At 39.2% G+C, this 20921-nt stretch overlaps 1 protein-coding gene across 1 annotated transcript; it reads right to left on the reverse strand.

Annotated features, from left to right (window-relative positions):
- Window positions 1-1316: 1316 nt before the first annotated feature.
- On the reverse strand, window positions 1317-18127 carry LOC133645756 (cofilin-2). The gene is made up of 4 exons (XM_062040624.1): window positions 17971-18127; window positions 4759-5066; window positions 1866-1942; window positions 1317-1805 (listed from the first exon to the last, which is right to left on the reverse strand). The coding sequence occupies exons 1-4, from the start codon at window positions 17971-17973 to the stop codon at window positions 1693-1695; spliced, it is 501 nt and encodes a 166-aa protein (XP_061896608.1). The 5' UTR covers window positions 17974-18127; the 3' UTR covers window positions 1317-1692.
- Window positions 18128-20921: the final 2794 nt, after the last annotated feature.

Consider the following 20921-nt stretch of genomic DNA (forward strand, 5'->3'; position numbering starts at 1 on the left):
TTCAGTCAAAGTGGGCCTAAAATAGTTTAACAACTATTAAAGTGGCTCTAACTAAGTTCTGGTTCAGTCAAAGTGGTCCTAAAGTAGATTAACAACTATTAAAGTGGCTCTAACTAAGTTCTGGTTCAGTCAAAGTGGTTCTGGTTCAGTCAAAGCGGTCATAAAGGGGTTCTGGTTCAGTCCAAGTGGGCCTAAAGTAGTTAACAACTATTAATGTGGCTCTAACTAAGTTATGGTTCAGTCAAAGTGGGCCTAAAGTAGTTTAACAACTATTAAAGTGTCTCTAAGTTCTGGTTCAGTCAAAGTGGTTACTAAATGAGTTGAACAACTATTAAAGTGGTTCTAGCTAGGTTCTGGTTCAAAGTGGTTCTAACGGGGTTTTGGTTCAGTCAAAGTTGTTCTAAATGAGTTGAACAACTAATAAAGTGGTTATAACTAGGTTCTGGTTCAAAGTGGTTCTAACGGGGTTCTGGTTCAGTCAAAGTTGTTCTAAATGAGTTGAACAACTAATAAAGTGGTTATAACTAGGTTCTCGTACAAAGTGGTTCTAAAGGGGTCCTGTTCAGTCTACGTGGTCTTTAAGTAGGTTAACAGCTATTAAAGTGGTCCTAACTAAGTTCTGGGTCAGTCAAAATGGTTTTAAAGGGATTCTGGTTAAGTCAAAGTGGTCTTAAAGTAGGTTAACAACTATTAAAGTGGTTTTAACTAAGTTGTGGTTCAGTCAAAGTGGTTCTAAAAGGCGATTTTGTTATTCTTATAGCCAGACCTGCGTTTATTTCCGTACCTGATGGTTTCGGCCACTTCTGTTGCCTTCCTCAGAGGTTGTCACGTGACTAAAGTGGTTCAGTCACAGTGGTTCTAAATGAGTTGAACAACTTTTAAAGTGTTTCTAACTGGGTTCTAATCGGGTTCCAGTTCATTCAAAGTGGTTCTAAAGGAGTTTAATAACTAATTACGTGGTACTAACTAAAGTTCTGTTGAGTCAAAGTGGTTCTAAAATAGTGAAACAACTACTTAAGTGGTTCTAATGAGGTTACGGTTCAGTCAAAGTGGTTCTAACTAGGGTCTGGTTCAGTCAAAGTGGTTCTAAAGTAGTGAAACAACTACTTAAGTAGTTCTAATGATGTTATGGTTCAGTCAAAGTGGTTCTAAAGGAGTTTAACAACTAAAAGTGGTTCTAACTAGGGTCTAGTTGAGTCAAAGTGGTTCTAACGGGGTTCTGGTTCAGTCAAGGTGGTTCTGGTTGAGTCCCTCTGAAAGGAGCGGGTCTACAATTGGTTCAAGGAAGTGCGGAGGAGGCAGAGAAAAGGCGGGAGGCGGGGCCACAGGCGTTTTATTGCAGTGGCTTCCTGTGATCTCACAAACAAGGTTCCACGTTAAGGCGTCTCTGCTTCCTGTAGTGTTTCCAAAATAAAGGCGCACTGGAACTAGCGAACGTAAGGCGTCGAGGAGCGAGCGCTACCGGCGCCACAAAGGAGAAGAATATAAATAAAAGTCCTTAAAAAAGCCTTGTGATGTTTGGCAAAACCTTCCTGCCATGTGGCAGCAAAGTGGGAGGAGTTTGCATATTTTATGTTAATGAGATCATCTGGGGGTAAAAGCAAGGGCGACAAGGGCGCCCAAAGACGCTGTTCCTTGACGTGACACACAGCAGGCGGCGTTCAGGTGGGTCACATGGCACGGCCGATGACATCACAGCGGCTTCCCCTCCAGCGACACCACCACGTTCCCGCCCAGCTTCTCGGCAAGCGTGCTGCGGTCCTGGATGTCGTCCAGCCCGTTCACCTGCCACTCGTGTTTGATACCTGAAGGGAGACGGCCTCGTCACTCACGGCTCCGCCCCCTCGCCCGCCCGCCCACCTCACCTGTAAATTTCTTCTTGATGGCGTCTTTGGAGCTGGCGTAGATCATCTTGCTCTTGAGAGGAGCGCCCTCCGGAGCCCTGCGGAGAACACAAGACTTCCTGTTGATGGCGGTGCGTGACATTGGTGTGCTAGCTAGCGCGGAGAGACCTTTTCAACGCAGTGGTTCTAGAGGAGTTCTAGTTCAATAAAAGTGGTTCTAACGGGCTTCTGGTTCCATCAAAGTGGTTCTCAAGTAGAATAACAACTATTAAACTGGTTCTACCTGGGTTCTAGTTCAGTCAAAGTGGTTATAACGGGGTTCTGGTTTTATCAGAGTGGTTCTCAAGTGGTATAACAACTATTAAAGTTCTTTTACTTGGGTTTTAGTTTAATCAAAGTGGTTCTAATGGAGTTCTGGTTCAGTCAAAATGGTTCTAATGTGGTTCTGGTACAGTCAGAGTGGTTTTCAAGTAGGATAACAACTATTAAAGTGGTTCTACCTGGGTTCTAGTTCAGTCAAAGTGGTTATAATGGGGTTCTGGTTCCATCAGAGTGGTTCTCAAGTGGCATAACATCTATTAAAGTTCCTTTACCTGGGTTTTAGTTTAGTCAACGTAGTTCTAATGGGGTTCTGGTTCAGTCAAAATGGTTCTAATGTGGTTCTGGTTCAGTCAGAGTGGTTCTCAAGTAGGATAACAACTATTAAAGTGGTTCTACAGGAGTACTAGTTCAGTCAAAGTGGTTGTGATTTAGTCAAAGTGATTCTAAAGTCATTTAACAACTATTAAAGTGGGTCTAACAGGGTTCTGTTTCAGTTAAAGTGGTTATAAAGTAGTTTAACAACAATTCAAGTGGTTCTAACTGGGTTCTGGTTCAGTCAAAGTGGTTCTAAAGAAGTCTAGTTCAGTCAAATTGGTTCTGATTTAGTCAAAGTGGTTCTAAAGTAGTTTAACAACTATTCATGTGGTTCTAACTGGGTTGAGGTTCAATCAAAGTGGTTCTAATGTAGTTTAACAACTATTAAAGTGGTTCTAACTGGGTACTGGTTCAGTCAAAGTTATTTTAATGTAGTTTAACAACTATTAAAGTGGTTCTAGCTAGGTTATGGTTTAGTCAAAGTGATTCTGGCTCAGTCAAAGTGGTTCTAAAGGGGTTCTGGTTCAGTCAAAGTGGTTCTAAAGTAGTTTAACAATTGTCAAAGGAGTTCTAACTATGTCCTGGCTTGGTCAATGTGGTTCTAAAGTAGCTTAACAAGTATGCAAGTGGTTCTAAATAGGTTATGGTTTGATCAAACTGTCAAATTGGTTCTAAAGTAGTTTAACAAGTATGTACGTGGTTCTAAATAGGTTTTGGTTTGATCAAACGGTCAAAGTGGTTCTGGTTCAGTCAAAGTGGTTCTAAAATGGTTTAACAATTATTAAAGTGGTTCAAACAGGGTTCTGTTTCTGTCAAATTAGTTTAAAAACTATAAAAGGGGTTCTAACTCGTTTCTGATTTAGTCAAAGTAGTTCTGATTTAGTCAATGTGGTTTTAACGGGGTTCTGTTTCAGTTTAAGTGGTTATAAAGTAGTTTAACAAATATTAAAGTGGTTCCAACTGGATTGAGGTTCAATCAAAGTGGTTCTAATGTAGTTTAACAACTATTAAAGTGGTTCTAACTGGGTTATGGTTCAGTCATATTGGTTCTAATGTAGTTTAACAACTAATAAAGTGGTTCTAACTGGGTTCTGGTTCAGTCAAAGTGGTTCTAATGGAGATGAACAACTATTAAAGTGGTTCTAACTAAGTACTGGTTTAGTCAAAGTGGTTCTGGTTCAGTCAAAGTAGTTCTAAAGCAGTTTAACAATTATTAAAGTTGTTCTAACAAGGTTTTGTTGCTCAGTCAAAATGGTTATAGAGTAGTTTAACAACTATTAAAGTGGTTCTAACTGTGTTGAGGTTCAATCAAAGTGGTCATAATGTAGTTTAACAACTATTAAAGTGGTTCTAACTGGGTTCTGGTTCAGTCAGAGTGGTTCTAATGTAGTTTAACAACTAATAAAGTGGTTATTACTGGGTCAGGTTCAGTCAAAGTGGTTCTAATGTAGTTTAACAACTATTAAAGTGTTTCTAACTAGGTTATGGTTTAGTCAAAGTGGTTCTGGTTCAATCAAAGTGGTTCTAAAGGGGTTACAAACTATTAAAATGGTTCTATCTAAATTCTGGTTCAGCCAAAATGGTTCTAAAGGTGTTGGACAGCTATTAAAGTGGTTCTAACTAGGTTCTGGTTCAGTCAAAATGGTTTTAACTCGGTTCTGGTTCAGTCAATGTGGTTCAAAAGGATTTTAACAACTAATAAAGTGGTTCTAACTAGGTTATAGTTCAGTCAAAGTGGTTCTGACTATGTCCTGGCTTAGTCAATGTGGTTCTAAAGTAGCTTAACAAGTATGTAAGTGGTTCTAAATAGGTTATGGTCTGATCAAACTGTCAATGTGACTCTGGTTTAGTCAAAGTAGTTATAATATAGTTTAACAATTTTAAAGTGGTTCTAACTAGTATTTAGTTTAGTCAAAATGGTTCACAAGTAGTTGAATAACTATCAAAGTGGTTCTAACTAGTTTGTGGTTCAGTCAAAATGGTTTTAACTCGGTTCTCGTTTAGTCAATGTGGTTCTAAAGTAGTTTAACAACTAATAACATGGTTCTAACTAGGTTATGGTTTAGTCAAAGTGGTTCTAACTAGGTCCTGGCTTAGTCAATGTAGTTCTAAAGTACGTTAACAACTTATTAAGTGGTTCTAACTAGGTTCTAATTCAGTCAAAGTGGTTCTAAAGTAGTTTAACAACTAATAAAGTGGTTCTAACTGAGTTCGGCTTCAGTCAAAGTGGTTCCAATTAGGTTTTAGGTTCCAGTGGACCTTTGCCTTTTTAACGCACCAGAAGATGAAGACTAGGTCCTCCTTCTTGGACTCCTTGGTCTCATAGGTGGCGTCGTAGAGGCCGTATCGGCAGTCGTCCAGGGGGAGGAGCTTCACGAAGCAGGCGTAGGGGTCGTCCACCGTCTCGCCGATGTCGCCCACCAGGATCTGTTTCCCCTCCTCCACGATGATCTTCTTCCTGTCGTCGCTCAGACGGAAGAGCACCGCCTTCTTCCTCTTCTTCACCTCGTCTTGGGAGGACGACTTCCTCACCTTCATGTCGTTGAACACCCTGATGACCTCGTCGTTCACGGTCACGCCTGACGCCTGCCAATCAAACGGCCCAGGTTAGCAAGGCCGCACGCTAACACATAGCGTGTTAGCATGCCGCGCGCTAACACATCGCGCGCTAACACAACTACAAACAGACTAAAGTACATAGTGGATCCAGTCTACAAACAGACTAGACTATAGAAACAAGTGGAACTCATCTACAAACAAACTAGGCTATAGTACATGGTGGATGTAGTCTACAAACAGACTAGACTAAAAATAGACTATAGTACATAGTGGAACGAGACTACAGACTATAATACATAGTGGATCTAAACTACAAACAGACTATAGTACATAGTGGATCTAGTCTACAAACAGGCTACAGTACATAGTGCATCTAGTCTACAAACAGACTAGTCTATAGTATATAGTGGATCTAGCCTACAAACAGACTATAGTACATAGCAGAGGTGGGACCAAGTCATTGCTTTGCAAGTCACAAGTAAGTCTCAAGTCTTTGCCCTCAAGTCTCGAGTCAAGTCCCGAGTCAAGACAGGCAAGTCCGAGTCAAGTCCAAAGTCAAGACTGGAAAGTCTCAAGTCAAGTCACAAGTCCTGCATTTTGAGTTTCGAGTCCTTTCAAGTCCTTTTAACCACAGACTAATATTTTTACACAAATTGTGTATGCTTTTAAACCGCTGTATTTATTTATTAAAACATGTGCATTTGAAATAGCAGGAAAAAAAATAGTACTGACATTGCAATTCATAATAGCACTATTAACCAGTCATTTTAATAGTGTAAACAAATTTAAACATTTAACTCATTCCTTTACAGAATAAACACATTTGCAAAAACAAGTGCAACTGTACTTATTTGTACAAAAGTGTTAACATTGTATTTCCATGGCATATTGCATTGTAACTAGTTCCACAGCAGTTTCTATTCTGTTCTTACCTTATCTCATTGATCTCATCTCATACTGTATGTGTGTTTATGTGTGCGTACACATGAAAAACATAAATACATGAACATAACAATGAACAGAGTTGTACTTTTTAGATGTCAGGGCTCTATGCAATATGTACACATATTCTTAATATAGTATACATTTTAACTGACCTTTATTTGACTATGTTTGTCTTTTTGTAGGTGGCTAAAATATGCGGTGCTGCTGACCGCCGTCTAACATTATGTTACTGTGTGTGATACATTGACTAACGTAACGTTATGTGTAGGTACCTCATGCAACCCTGCTTAAAAAAATCACTTGACAAAAAGTATGAATAAGGTAGCAAACTGCAGTGGACGCAACATTTTGCCGTGTTTGAAATGATGTTATAACCATAAACATCTTATAAGTAGACCCAATATTGGTTGCTGTGACGCGAGCAAATTGCATCTTGAAGTGGTGATGAGGAGCCGGCGAGTAGCCTAAACTGACAGTTGACAGGTAGAAAACAAAGATGCCGGGCTGGTGTTCAGCGTTTTCCTGCTCAAATGAGCGGACTGTTGAAAATAGGAATCGGGGGATTACTTTTCACAAGTAAGATTTAACATTAATGTACTATTGGTTGTATTTTATGAAAATAACATTACCACAGAGTTGAGAAGGAGCAAAGATCTTCAATATTTGTATGTGAAAATCACAAATAAATCTTCTGGGGGAGGATGACGCCCCTACAGGGGTTTGGTTTACAAACTTTCAGCCCCACCTAAAACAAAATTCACCAGCCGCCACTGATTATGATGCATTCTCATTTTAGGCAAAATATAAGACAATACTTTCTTAACAGTATAATTGTAACCAGGAATAAGTCTTCAAGTAACAATATTCAAATACTAACATTGTTGGGTAAGACAGCATTTGGTTTTATTCTGAATCCAGTGAAACAGATTGGTGGTTTTAGCTGATATAAAGACTTTCAGGTGTTTATATATGTTTAAGTATTTGGCAGACGCTTTTATCCAAAGCGACATACATAAAAAATACATATATAACAATCACTGTAAACATGATCATTTAAGGGAAGAATGTAATACAAAATATCAATACAAAGTGTCAAGACAGAATAAACTCTCTGCTGCTGCAGCAACAGAGATACAGTCTATAAGATATATAGATATCTAATGTATTCATACATTGTTTATGTAGGATATACGCATGTATATATAACGTAATCATATTGTTTCTTCAACTTAAAAATAGCTGACCGTTTTTTCCCCCTTCTCTGGGATTATATTCCCAGTTTTGATCTCGGACGTCTGGTCACTTATAGAATATAAGAATATTATATTACTGTTAAGCAAACTATGAATAATAAAACATGTGTCCGTTATCATAGCTACACGTATGACAAAAAAGCGCGTGAAAATTAGTGGTATTCAGTGAGGTAAAATGAATTAAATGCGCTGACAGTTCATTGCTCCTGCCAAATGAATTGCACTGAGTGGAGCGGATCACCACTCCAAGATGGCGGCCCCGCGTCTCGTCTGCGCCAGTAGGCAGTAGCGCTCGATGCTGCGTCTACTTATAAGATGTCTATGGTTATAACGTTAGCAGTGAGTTTACAGCCTCACTGATTTAACTACACAGCAAATAAAAGTCATGTTACTTAGCCAATAAACGTTATCTTACATTCAAAACTTACCCTTCTTTGGGCAACTTCAAATGTCGAACGAAGTTGGAAGTTGTTGCGTCTCCGTCTGTAATATTCCAACTGCGTGATTTGCATACGGCAATTCGTTTTTTGTTGACCAAGTCGTAGTTTTTATACCCGAACGAAACCAACTTTGGTATAAATCTTTCTCACTGGCGCGTTGTTTGACAACTCTTGTTCATTGGTTGTCCTGCAATTTGATTGGCTGAATGCTGTGTGATGAAAACAATGTAGATATAATTTGATTGGCTGTTGTACTGAGAGCACACCAGCTGACAGGCAGCACACACGCTGATAGACAGACAGACACGTACAAAATGAAAGCTACGGAGCGCTCCCAAATAACTTTTTAAACTTTAGGTTTTGGGGAAAGTAGCAAGTCATGTCAAGTCAAAAGGCTCAAGTCCAAGTGAAGTCACAAGTCATTGATGTTAAAGTCTAAGTCGAGTTGCAAGTCTCTTTACATTTTGTCAAGTCGAGTCTAAAGTCATCAAATTCATGACTCGAGTCTGACTCGAGTCCAAGTCATGTGACTCGAGTCCACACCTCTGGTACATAGTGGAGCTAGACTACCAACAGACTATAGTACATAGTGGATCTACCCTACAAACAGACTAGACTATAGTATATAGCGGATCTAGCCTACAAACAGACTATAGTACATAGTGGAGCTAGACTACAAACAGACTATAGTACATATTGGATCTACTCTACAAACAGCCTATATAACAAAGTGGAACTATTCTACAAACAGACTAGACTATAGTACATAGTGGATCTAGACTACAAACACTATTGTACATAGTGGAACTAGACTATAGTACAATGTTGGAGCTAGTCTACAAATAGACTATAGCACATAGCCCGAACGCTACAATATAAACAAAAGCCATTGGTGGATCTACACCTAACATCCACTGTAATGATACCAAGTACTGGAGCGTATCTAGTCGATACTTCTATGATTACATCGATATTTTTTAGCATCACAAAATCTTATTTCGTTTTTTTATTTTTTATATTATGTTTATAAACTCAGGAAACATATCCTTGAATATGACCAATGTATGATCCTGTAACGACTTAGTATCGGATTGATAGTACAGAGTGAATCTAGTCTACACACAGTCTATAATACATAGTGGATCTAGACTACAAACAGACTAGACTATATTACATCGTGGATCTAGGCTACAAACAGATTAGACTATTGTACATAGTGGATCTAGACTACGAACAGACTATAGTACATAGTAGGGTTGTATGGTATACCGATATTAGTATAGTACCGCGATACTAATGAATCATATTTGATACTATACCGCCTCTAAAAAGTACCGGTCCCCCACCCGTCGTCGTCAGGTCATGCAGACAAGCATGTTCGCGGCGAGCATGTTCGGCAGTGCACAATCAAGTAGTACTTACAAGCAGACACAGTGTGTAGACAGAAAAGGGAGAGTGGACAAATTTTGGCTTAATAACTAAAGATAAAGGTGAAGTTATAACACTGAAATGCCCTCAGGAAGAGGTGCTTTAGCTAGCGGCTAGTGTCTATCCTGCTGTCAGCAGTGTTGTAACTACTTATAAATCAATAATCCTTGTCTACATGGTGACAAATATAGTACAACTATTTCAACCATCATCCCTGTAGGACGAATGATAGCTATACATGCATCACTACACACCACAGCATGCCGGAATCATAATATTGGATGTGTTAAAAATGGTCTATAGTTGACTAAGTCAAGACAAGAATTCACTATGTCCAGTCATTAACGATCAAAGATGATCACCTTAACTTTAAACACAAGTAAATGAAGGTCATACTTAGTCAACAGCCATACATGTCACACTAAGGGTGGCCATATGAACATCGCCAACACTGTCATAAATATGTGCCATATAATGAAACCACACTAAAAAACAATGACAAACACATTTTGGGAGAATATCTGCACCACAACACAACATACACACTACAGAACAAATTCCCAGAATTTCCTGCAGCACCAACACTTCCCGAATGCTACAATATAAACAAAAGCCATTGGTGGATCTACACCTAACATCCACTGTAACGATACCAAGTACTGGAGCGTATCTAGTCGATACTACTATGATTACATCGATATTTTTTAGCATCACAAAATCTTATTTCGTTTTTTTATTTTTTATATTATGTTTAAAAACTCAGGAAACATGTCCTTGAATATGACGAATGTATGATCCTGTAACGACTTGGTATCGGATTGATAGTACAGAGTGAATCTAGTCTACACACAGTCTATAATACATAGTGGATCTAGTCTACAAACAGACTAGACTATAGTACATAGTGGATCTAGTCTACAAACAGTCTATATATATAGTGGAGCTAGACTACAGACAGACTAGACTATAGAACAAAGTGGATCTAGTCTACAAACAGACTAGACTATAGTACATAGTGGATCTAGTATACAAACAGATTATAGTACATAGTGGATCTAGTCTACAAACAGACTAGACTATAGTACATAGTAGGGCTGGCGATATATCGAGTTTGTAAGTTATATCAATATATTTAAAAAAAGATATGAATTAAAAAATTATCGTAATATTGATATAATTTATTTCACATTAAAATGACCAAACGCCGCTTATTTGTTGTGGTCCTTGATTCTTCCCAGCTACCCACTTAGACTTAGACAAACTTAAATGATCCACAAGGAAAATTGTTCCACACAGTAGCTCAGTTACAAAGGATGGAAAGTGTAAGGATGGAAAGGATAATGCAGGTATAAAGTAGACTATATGATATATACTGATATATTATTATATTTTTATATAATATATACAATATATAACAATTACCATGTACAATATTACAGTATATGTAACAGCTGCAGCATTAAATAGAGAGTAGATCCAGCAGAAAATATACATTATAAACAAAGAGAGGTAGCTAACATAGAAGGTGTCAGGTAATAGACCGATATCATCTATTGCTGTATGGCGAGTGATTATACAGCTGTATTGAAATGAATGAAGGAGTTCTTGAATCGAACACTGTGGGAACAAAGCTGAAGGAGCCTGTTGGAGTATGAGCTCCGCTGTCCCTCAATTGTCTGGTGGAGTGGGTGGGCAGGATTGTCCATGATGGCGAGGGATTCTCTTCTTTAGATGTTTCTTTTAGCGATGTAGACGACAACACTCCACGAGCTATTAAACTCCTCCCCTTCCTCCTTCCAAGACGTGCTTGTCGTCTCCCCCCCACTGCACTGACCCACAACAACAACACAGTAAATATTGAGTCTGACTGTGCCACCAGCAGTGTGCCAGTCACCAACTAGTAAGTAAAACTCAAACTTCTGTGGACTCGCCAACAACTACGGTTTTCCCGTAATTAGTACGGGTTTTGATAATCCATTCTGGTTCACGGCTGCAGTGGTAAAAAGTACTGTTTTACATTAAAAAATATTTAACTTAAAATCGAAGCTACGTAGCTTAACTACATTTCCACTTCGCTACTTTTTAAACAAGTAGCGATTTCCGTTGTTTATCGGTATAGCTCGGTTGGTAGAGTGGCCGTGCCAGCAACTTGAGGGTTCCAGATTCGATCCCCGCTTCCGCCATCCTAGTCACTGCCATTGTGTCCTTGGGCAAGACACTTTACCCACCTGCTCCCAGTGCCACCCACACTGGTTTAAATGTAACTTAGATATCGGGTTTCACTATGTAAAGCGCTTTGAGTCACTAGAGAAAAAGTGCTATATAAATATAATTCACTTAATCTATTTTTGACCTATGTAGCGGTTAGCTAAGCTACATGCTACAAAAGAAGAGAGAGGGAGGAAGAAAGAAGTGGACTAGTGCAACTCCACCGGCAAGGGACAAAATATACGGGAAACATCAATGGTGATTGGTTGGTTTACGTACAATAATATCCATGATTGGTTGGTTGTTTACTATGATGAGTCACGATTGGTTGAGATTAGGCCAATCAGAAGCAAGATAGGGCAAGTCATGGAACCAGGAAGGGAAATCACAACAGACATCCCAAATGACGACAAGAGAGAAGAGAAGAGGGAATATTCAAGCGGGCGATTTATATATTATAAAAACTAGTGGAAGATGGCAGAGGGATTCTCTTCCTTAGATGTTTTTTTAGCGATGTAGACGACTTCCAGGAAACCCACAATGCGTCTACTTGGCCACATTTGGACAAATATATGAGTCTGGATAAAACATACATTTGAGTTGTTTACCACGCCCAAATCCAAACTCTTCCGGGCATATTTCACACGAAAAATGCTGCCAGAGTGAGGAAGATCATAGCCGCACAATTAAGTCAAGTCACTTACTTGGCGCTGACCAGAACCGTACGTGTGTGACAGTCCATTACATCATCGACTGGGAATTAAAAAGTGCCTGACTGCACATTTATTTTTTATCTGAGTTTGATGCATGTTGTATTATTTGCACAGCTATGTTATTTATTTTACGTAGAAAGAATATGTTTCTATATTATTTATGTTATGCAATTCTGTGCTATTTAAACAGTTTCTTTTCTGTGCTGTTAATACCCATCTTGACTAACTGGGTTAATAAGAGTGCCACTGACTGTTTATAGTACAGTTGTCATCCACTTAAATTTCACTGAATCTCGCTCAAAAATTAATATCTTTATTTGTTTACTTTCGCCGGAAAATATATTGAGATATATATCGAATATCGAGTTTAAGTAAAAATATATCTATTTTCGTCTATATCGCCCAGCCCTAGCACATAGTGGATATAATCTACAAACAGACTATTGTACATAGTGGATCTAGTCTACAAACACTCAACTATAGCACAAACTGAATCTAAACTACAAACAGACTATGTACATAGTGGATCTAGTCTACACAGACTATTGTACATAGTGGATCTAGTCTACAAACAGACTATAGTACAAAGTGGATCTAGTCTACAAACAGACTACAGTACATAGAGGATCAAGTTTACAAACAGACTATACTACATAATGGATCTAGAATACAAACAGACTATCGTACATAGTGGCTCTAGTCTACAAACAGACTACAGTACATAGTGGCCCTAGTCTACAAACAGACTATAGTACATATTAGATCTAGACTACAAACAGACTAGACTATAGTATATATTAGAAGTAGTCTACAAACAGACTATAGTACAAAGTGGATTATATAGTGTACAAACAGACTAGACTATAGTGCATAGTGGATCTAGACTACAAACAGACTATAGTATATAGTGGAACTAGGCTACAAACAAACTCTAGTACAAAGTGGATATCGTCTACAAACATACTAGCCTATAGTACATGGTGGATCTAGCCTACACACAGACTTTAGTACAAAGTGGATCTAGTCTACAAACAGACTAGCCTATAGTACATGGTGGATCTAGTCTACAAACAGACCATAGTACATAGTGGATCTAGTCTACAAACATACTAGACTATAGTACATATTGGAACTAGTCTACAAACAGACTATAGTACAAAGTGGATATAGACTACAAACAGACTAGACTATAGTACATAGTGGATCTACACTACAAACAGACTATAGTATATAGGGGAACTAGACTACTAACAAACTATAGTACATAGTGGATTTAGACTACAAACAGACTATAGTACATAGTGGATTGAGTCTACAAACAGACTAGCCTACATAGTGGAGCTAGTCTACAAACAGACTATAGTACATAGTGGATCTAGAATACAAACACACTATAGTAAATAATGGGTCCTAGACTACAAACAGACTATAGTACGTAGTGGCCTAGTCTACAAATAGATTATAGAACATATTATATAACATATTGGATCTAGGCTACAAACAAATTATAGTACCAAGTGGAACTAGACTACAGACAGACTAAAGTACAAAGTAGTTCTACCTTACAAACAGAATATAGTACGTAGTGGATCAAGAATACAAACAGACTAGCCGACATAGTGGAGCTAGTCTACAAACAGACTATAGTACATAGTGGATCTAGACTACAAACAGACTATAGTAAATAGTGGGTCCTAGACTACAAACACACTGTAGTACATAGTGGAGCTAGTCTACAAACAGATTATAGCACATATTGGTACTAGGCTACAAACAAATTATAGTACAAAGTGGAACTAGACTACAAACAGACTATAGTACATAGTGGATCTAGTCTATAAACATACTAGACTATAGTACATATTGGAACTAGTCTACAAACAGACTATAGTACAAGGTGGATATAGTCTACAAACAGACTAGACTATAGTACATAGTGGACCTACACTACAAACAGACTATGGGGAACTAGTCTACAAACAAACAATAGTACATAGTAGATTTAGACTACAAACAGTCTATAGTACATAGTGGATCTAGTCTACAATCAGACTATTGTACATAGTGGATCTAGTCTAAAACAGATTATAGTACACAGTAGTTCTACCCTACAAACAGACTATAGTACATAGTGGATCGAGTCTACAAACAGACTAAGACTACATAGTGGAGCTAGTCTACAAACAGAGTATAGTACATAGTGGATCTAGACTACAAACAGACTATAGTAAACAGTGGGTTCTAGACTACAAACAGACTATAGTACATAGTGGAACTAGTCTACAAACAGATTATAGTACATATTGATCTAGTCTACAAACAAATTATAGTACAATGTGGAACTAGACTACAAACAGACCATACTACAAAGAGGATCTAGACTACAAACAGTCTACCCCAGGGCAGCTGTGGCTACAAATGTTGCTTACCACCACCAGGTGTGAATGAATGATGGGTTCTCACTTCTCTGTGAGCGCTTTGAGTATCTAATAATAGAAAAGCGCTATATAAAATCTAAACCATTATTATTATTAAACAGACAATAGTACATATTGGATCCAGACTACAAACAGACTATAGTTCATATTGGAACTAGACTACAAACATAGACTAGACTAAATAATGGATCTAGATCAGTGGTTCTTAAACTTTTTTCACCAAGTATCACCTGAGAAAACACTTGTCTCTCCAAGTACCACCATAATGACAACATTAAAATACAGTAGTGTAGTAGACCTAAGTATTCATCAAGTCTCACCATAATGACATTAAAATACAATAGTGTAGTATACCTAAGTATTCATTAAGTACCACTATAATGATAACATTAAAATATAGTAGTGTAGTAGACCTTAGTATTCATCAAGTACCACAATAATAACAACATTAAAATACAGTAGTGTAGTAGACCTAAGTATTCATTAAGTACCACCATAATGACCAACATTAAAATACAGTAGTGTAGTAGGCCTAAGTATTCATCAAGTACCACCTTAATGACATTAACATACAGTAGTGTAGTAGACCTAAGTATTCATCAAGCCTCACCATAATGACATTAAAATACAATAGTGTAGTAGACCTAAGTATTCATTAAGTACCACTATAATGATAACATTAAAATATAGTAGTGTAGTAGACCTTAGTATTCATCAAGTACCACCGTAATGACAACATTAAAATACAGTAGTGTAGTAGACCTAAGTATTCATTAAGTACCACCATAATGACAACATTAAAATACAGTAGTAGACCTAAGTATTCATTAAGTACCACCATAATGACAACATTAAAATACAGTAGTGTAGTAGACCTAAGTAATTATTAAGTACCACCATAATGATAACATTAAATACAGTAGTGTAGTAGACCTACACTACCGTTCAAAAGTTTGGGGTCACCCAAACAATTTTGTGGAATAGCCTTCATTTCTAAGAACAAGAATAGACTGTCGAGTTTCAGATGAAAGTTCTCTTTTTCTGGCCATTTTGAGCGTTTAATTGACCCCACAAATGTGATGCTCCAGAAACTCAATCTGCTCAAAGGAAGGGCAGTTTTGTAGCTTCTGTAACGAGCTAAACTGTTTTCAGATGTGTGAACATGATTGCACAAGGGTTTTCTAATCATCAATTAGCCTTCTGAGCCAATGAGCAAACACATTGTACCATTACAACACTGGAGGGATAGTTGCTGGAAATGGGCCTCTATACACCTATGTAGATATTGCACCAAAAACCAGACATTTGCAGCTAGAATAGTCATTTACCACATTAGCAATGTATAGAGTGTATTTCTTTAAAGTTAAGACTAGTTTAAAGTTATCTTCATTGAAAAGTACAGTGCTTTTCCTTCAAAAATAAGGACATTTCAATGTGACCCCAAACTTTTGAACGGTTGTGTAAGTATTCATCATGTACCACCATAATGACAACATTAAAGTACGGTAGTGTAGTAGACCTAAGTAATCATTAAAAACAAGGTAAAAGTTTTATTTATCACATTTATTTCATATTTCTAGTCACTGTAAGATGACACACAGTTTGAACAGTAACATTGATTATTTGGTGTACTACAAGTTGAGAATCAGTGGTCTGGACTACAAACTCGATCTACACCACAGAAAGGACTAGACCTTGGAAGATATTTAAAAAGTCAATTAACCAAACAACAGACTTAGTACTGGAATGCAGTCTAGTACTAACAAGACCACAAACTCTGACTAGACAACAGACTGGGACTAGACCACAAACTAGACCTAGACCACAAACTATGACTAGGTTACAGCCTAGTAGGACTAGACTACAAATTGTAACATATAAACCGCAACTAGTACTAAACTACATACCAGTAAGACTAGCCCATTATGTAGTACTAGACCACAGATTAGTAGGACTACACCACAAAAGTAGTACTAGAGCACAGACTCGTAAGACTAGACCAAAGACTAGTACTAGACCACAAACTAGTAGGACTAGACTACAAACTGTAATATATACACCCCAAACTAGGACCAAAAATAGAATAGGACTAGACCACAAACTATACCTGGACCACAAACTAGTACTAGACCACAAACCAGTACTAGACCACAGACTACTAGTAAGACTAGACCACAAACTAGTACTAGAACACATACTACTACTAGAACACAGACTAGAATGACTAGACCAAAGACTAGTAATACTAGACCAAAGACTAGTATGACTAGACCAAAGACTAGTACTAGACCACAGACTAGTATGACTAGACCAAATACTAGTACTAGACCACAGACTAGTAAGACTAGACCACAAACTAGTACTAGCCTACAGACTACTACTACTAGACCACAGACTAGTAAGACTAAACCCAAGACTAGTACTAGACCACATACTATTAAAACTAGACCAAAGACTAGTAAAACTAGACCAAAGACTAGTACCACAGTACAGACTAGTAGGACTAGACTACAAACTAATATATAGACCACAGACTACTACTACTACTAGACCACAGACTAGAATGACTGGACTACAGACTAGTACTAGACCACAGACTTGTAAGACTAAACCCAAGACTAGTACTAGACCACAGACTAGTAAGACTAAACCAAAGACTAGTACTAGACCACAGACTAGTAAAACTAGACCAAATACTAGTACTACACAACATACTAGTAAGACTAGACTACAAACTGTAATATATAGACCACAGACTAGGATGACTGGACTACAGACTAGTACTAGACCACAGACTTGTAAGACTAAACCCAAGACTAGTACTACACCACAGACTAGTAAGACTAGCCCAAAGACTAGTACTAAAAAACAGTCTAGGACAAGTCCACACACTAGAACTCGACCACAGATTAGACCACAGACTAATAAAACTAAATCCAAGACTAGCACTAGGCCACAGACAAGTAGCACTAGACCACAAACCAGACCTAGACTGGTAGGACTAGAATACAAATTGTAATATATAGTCCACAAACTGGGACTAAAAAAACAGACTATGATTAGACCACAAACTAGACTTAGACCACGGACTAGTAGGACTAGACTACAGACAAGATTCCTGGTCTGCAGGTATTAATATCTGCCTCTGGTCTGCCCGCAGGTCTGGCCCGGCCCAGGTCCAGGCCGACACCAAACCAGGTCAGTGTGGGTCTGGACGGTGCTTTCCGGGCTGCGGACTAAGATGGCTGCCCCGGGACACACGGCCTGAGGCCTTTTGTCGCTCCGGGCCGGTGGGGACCGCGCCGTTCCAGCACATCGGCGTGAGAGGGTCCTAATGGGAAAGCGGTACCACGGTTTCGGCGAGCGGCGGCGGTTAGCTAGCGATCACATAACGGCGGCCATGCTGGCTAACATCATCCTCCTAACGGTCCGCCGGTACCAGCCCCAACCTGCACGCTCCGCTCTGCCTACAGCAGGACTGGCGGCCTGTCGAAGCCGCTTCTTACCATTCTGTCCCGGACACTGTGGGCCAAGCTGCGCCGTCACAAGGATCCGCCGGAGGGGGAAGAAAAACCAATGTGGCCGCGGAGGGGCGGGAGGGGGGGGGGGGGGGGTCACTGGTGAAGGGCGGGGCTACGGGTCAAAGGGCACACATTCACACAAAAATACTTTTTACATTTGACATATTCATACAGGAAGTCAACTAAATACCTTTACTTTTTAAATATTCATACAGGAAGTCACCTAAATACTTTTACTTTTTAAAGATTCATAGAGGAAGTCACCTAAATACGTTTACTTTTTAAAGATTCATACAGGAAGTCAACTCAATACTTTTACTTTTTAAAGATTTATACAGGAAGTCACCTAAATACGTTTACTTTTTAAAGATTCATACAGGAAGTCAACTAAATACTTTACTTTTTAAACATTCATACAGAAAGTCAATTATATACTTTTCACTTTTTAAACATTCATACAGGAAGTCAACCACATATTTATTATTTTTTAAACATTCATACAGGAAGTCAGCAAAATAATTTTTACATTTGAAATATTCATACAGGAAGTCAGCATAATATTTTTTACGTTTAAAATTTTCATACAGAAAGTCAGAAAAATAATTTTTGATTTTTAAATGTTCATACAGAAAGTCACCAAAAAACGTTTACAATTGAAATAGTCATACATGAAGTCAGCAAAAATACTTTTCACTTTTTAAATATTCTACGGAGCCCCTAAAGGGACATGGGGGAAAAAAAACGTATAATGTTTTTTTTGTTTTTTTTAGACATGTATCTCGTGCACACGAGAAAGTTTCTCGTGCGCGTATGTGTGTGCGTGGTTTGAGGTGTGTGTTAAAATGGCAGTTTAGGAGTTAATTCGGCTCTATTTCCAACAAAGACGTTCCCTCCCCCATAATCTACCGTTGCTCAGCAGTTTTGCTCCCTGTTATTAAAAAAGGATGGCTACAGTAGATTTATTCATGTTCCTTCAAATGCGGAATATACCTGAAAGTGTCATCAACAAACTAAAAGAAGACAAGGTGAGGATACTTATTAACTTTTATATAAAGTAAGAAATATCCTACTTTTAATGTTGCTATTTTACAGTAGGAAATACCATTTAGCAAACCTTTTGCTTTTTACATATCGACACCAATGTCATAGAAATTATGACAGATAAGGAGTTAAGCAAGTATATCGAAAGATATGGGGATCGACTTGCACTCAGAGCATCTTGCCGTCAAAGAACTGTGACAAACGAAGATTCGGAAGAGGAGCAGAGACAGTGAAGTCCTCCCTCATGCAGAAATTAAGAGACATAGCCCCCAGGAGATGCACAGGATGCGAGCAAACGTAGCGCACAAGCACAAAACTTCACAAATGGCTAACAAAGACTTAGAAATTATTCATTGTTATTATTATTATTTCAGTCGGTTTATTTTCAATCTGTGTTCAGTACAACAACAAACATGGGTTTGCACAGTGACATTTTGTTTACAGCATCAACAAGAAACAATTACTTGCATGATCCTTCAAGATACACTGAAACACAATGAAAGTCATGGCATTAGCCTCTATGTTATTCATTCACAACATAGAGGCTAATGCCACGACTTTCGCTCACAATACAATAATTGTTTGTTCCCAAATATTTTGAAGTTGCACAGATTTCATTTTGGGCACATATGTGACTAAAATGGTTGTAAATTCAAGCCCTAGAAATATTACTTAATTACTTGAATTAAAGTAATATCTGGATCAGGATAATTTGTTTAGTACTATAATACACCTCATGGTGCAACCTGGACACATCATCAGTGATTCTCCCGGGGTCATAGGGTGTTTCGGGTCTTAATCAAACACCCTCACCCGGGCGACCCAGCCGAGGGTGATCAGTACCTCGACTTGTGTCCAGGTAGCGCTCTACGCCACGCGTCCCCCCTCCTCAACCAGAACCAACGTGAAGCCTTTTCAGACGCTTCCAAGATGTTTTTTATGGCTCTTCTCCTGTGCAGTCCACAAATCCCAAGGAGCCCCAGGACCCGGTGTAAGGACTTGCCTGCAAAACCCCTGCAGTCCACCTCAATAGGCTCGCAGCGGGCCTTCCACCCGTTCCTCCGGCAGTCAGCCACAAGATCTGCGTACTTCGCCCTCTTCCTTTCCTGAGCTTCCTCCATTCTGTCCTCCTAGGGGACAGTTAGCTCAAGGAGTACCACCTGCTTGCTGGTTCCAGACATCAAGACCATGTCTGGCCGGAGTGTCGTAGTTGCGATGATGTCTGGGAATCGCAACTGCCTTCCCAGGTCAACCAAGAGCTGCCAGTCCCTTGCTGTTGTTAGCAGGCCCCCCTGGGTCTTCTTGGAGGGTTGAGGTTTCTCTCCTGCTCGGACAAAGGCAATTGTGCTCTTGGTTGGATGTTGCCGCTTACTGGTGTTGATGCCTGTGCAGATGGTGTCTGCTATTGCCCGCAGGACCTGGTCGTGGCGCCACCGATACCTGCCATCTCCCAATGCCTTTGAGCAACAGCTGAGGATGTGTTCTAATGATCCTCTTTTCTGACAGAGCTGGCACACAGGTGCGTCTATCAGGCCCCAGGTGAACAGGTTAGCAGGGCTTGGGAGGACATCATAAACTGACTGGACCAAGAACTTAAACTGGTGTGGCTCCGCTTTCCAGAGTTCGGTCCAGGTGATTTTGCGACCAGCTATGTGCTCCCACTTGGTCCAGGCCCCCTGCTTGCTCATTCCCACCACTCTGCTGAAGCGAGCCTCCTCCACCTCGGCGCGAACCTCCTCTTGGACAAGCTTTCGTTTTTCCTTTCCTCTGGCTCTGCTGTAGTTTGGTTTGGTGTTGCTACCCAGCCCAGCCCGACCAGTAGCTACGGTTCCCACCAGGGTGCTGTGCCGCAGCCTTGCCTCTGCCCGCTCCACTGCATCCTGGGCACGCCACTT

The sequence above is a fragment of the Entelurus aequoreus genome, linkage group LG03 (assembly GCF_033978785.1).
Source record: "Entelurus aequoreus isolate RoL-2023_Sb linkage group LG03, RoL_Eaeq_v1.1, whole genome shotgun sequence".
NCBI classification, from domain to species: Eukaryota; Metazoa; Chordata; class Actinopteri; order Syngnathiformes; family Syngnathidae; genus Entelurus; species Entelurus aequoreus.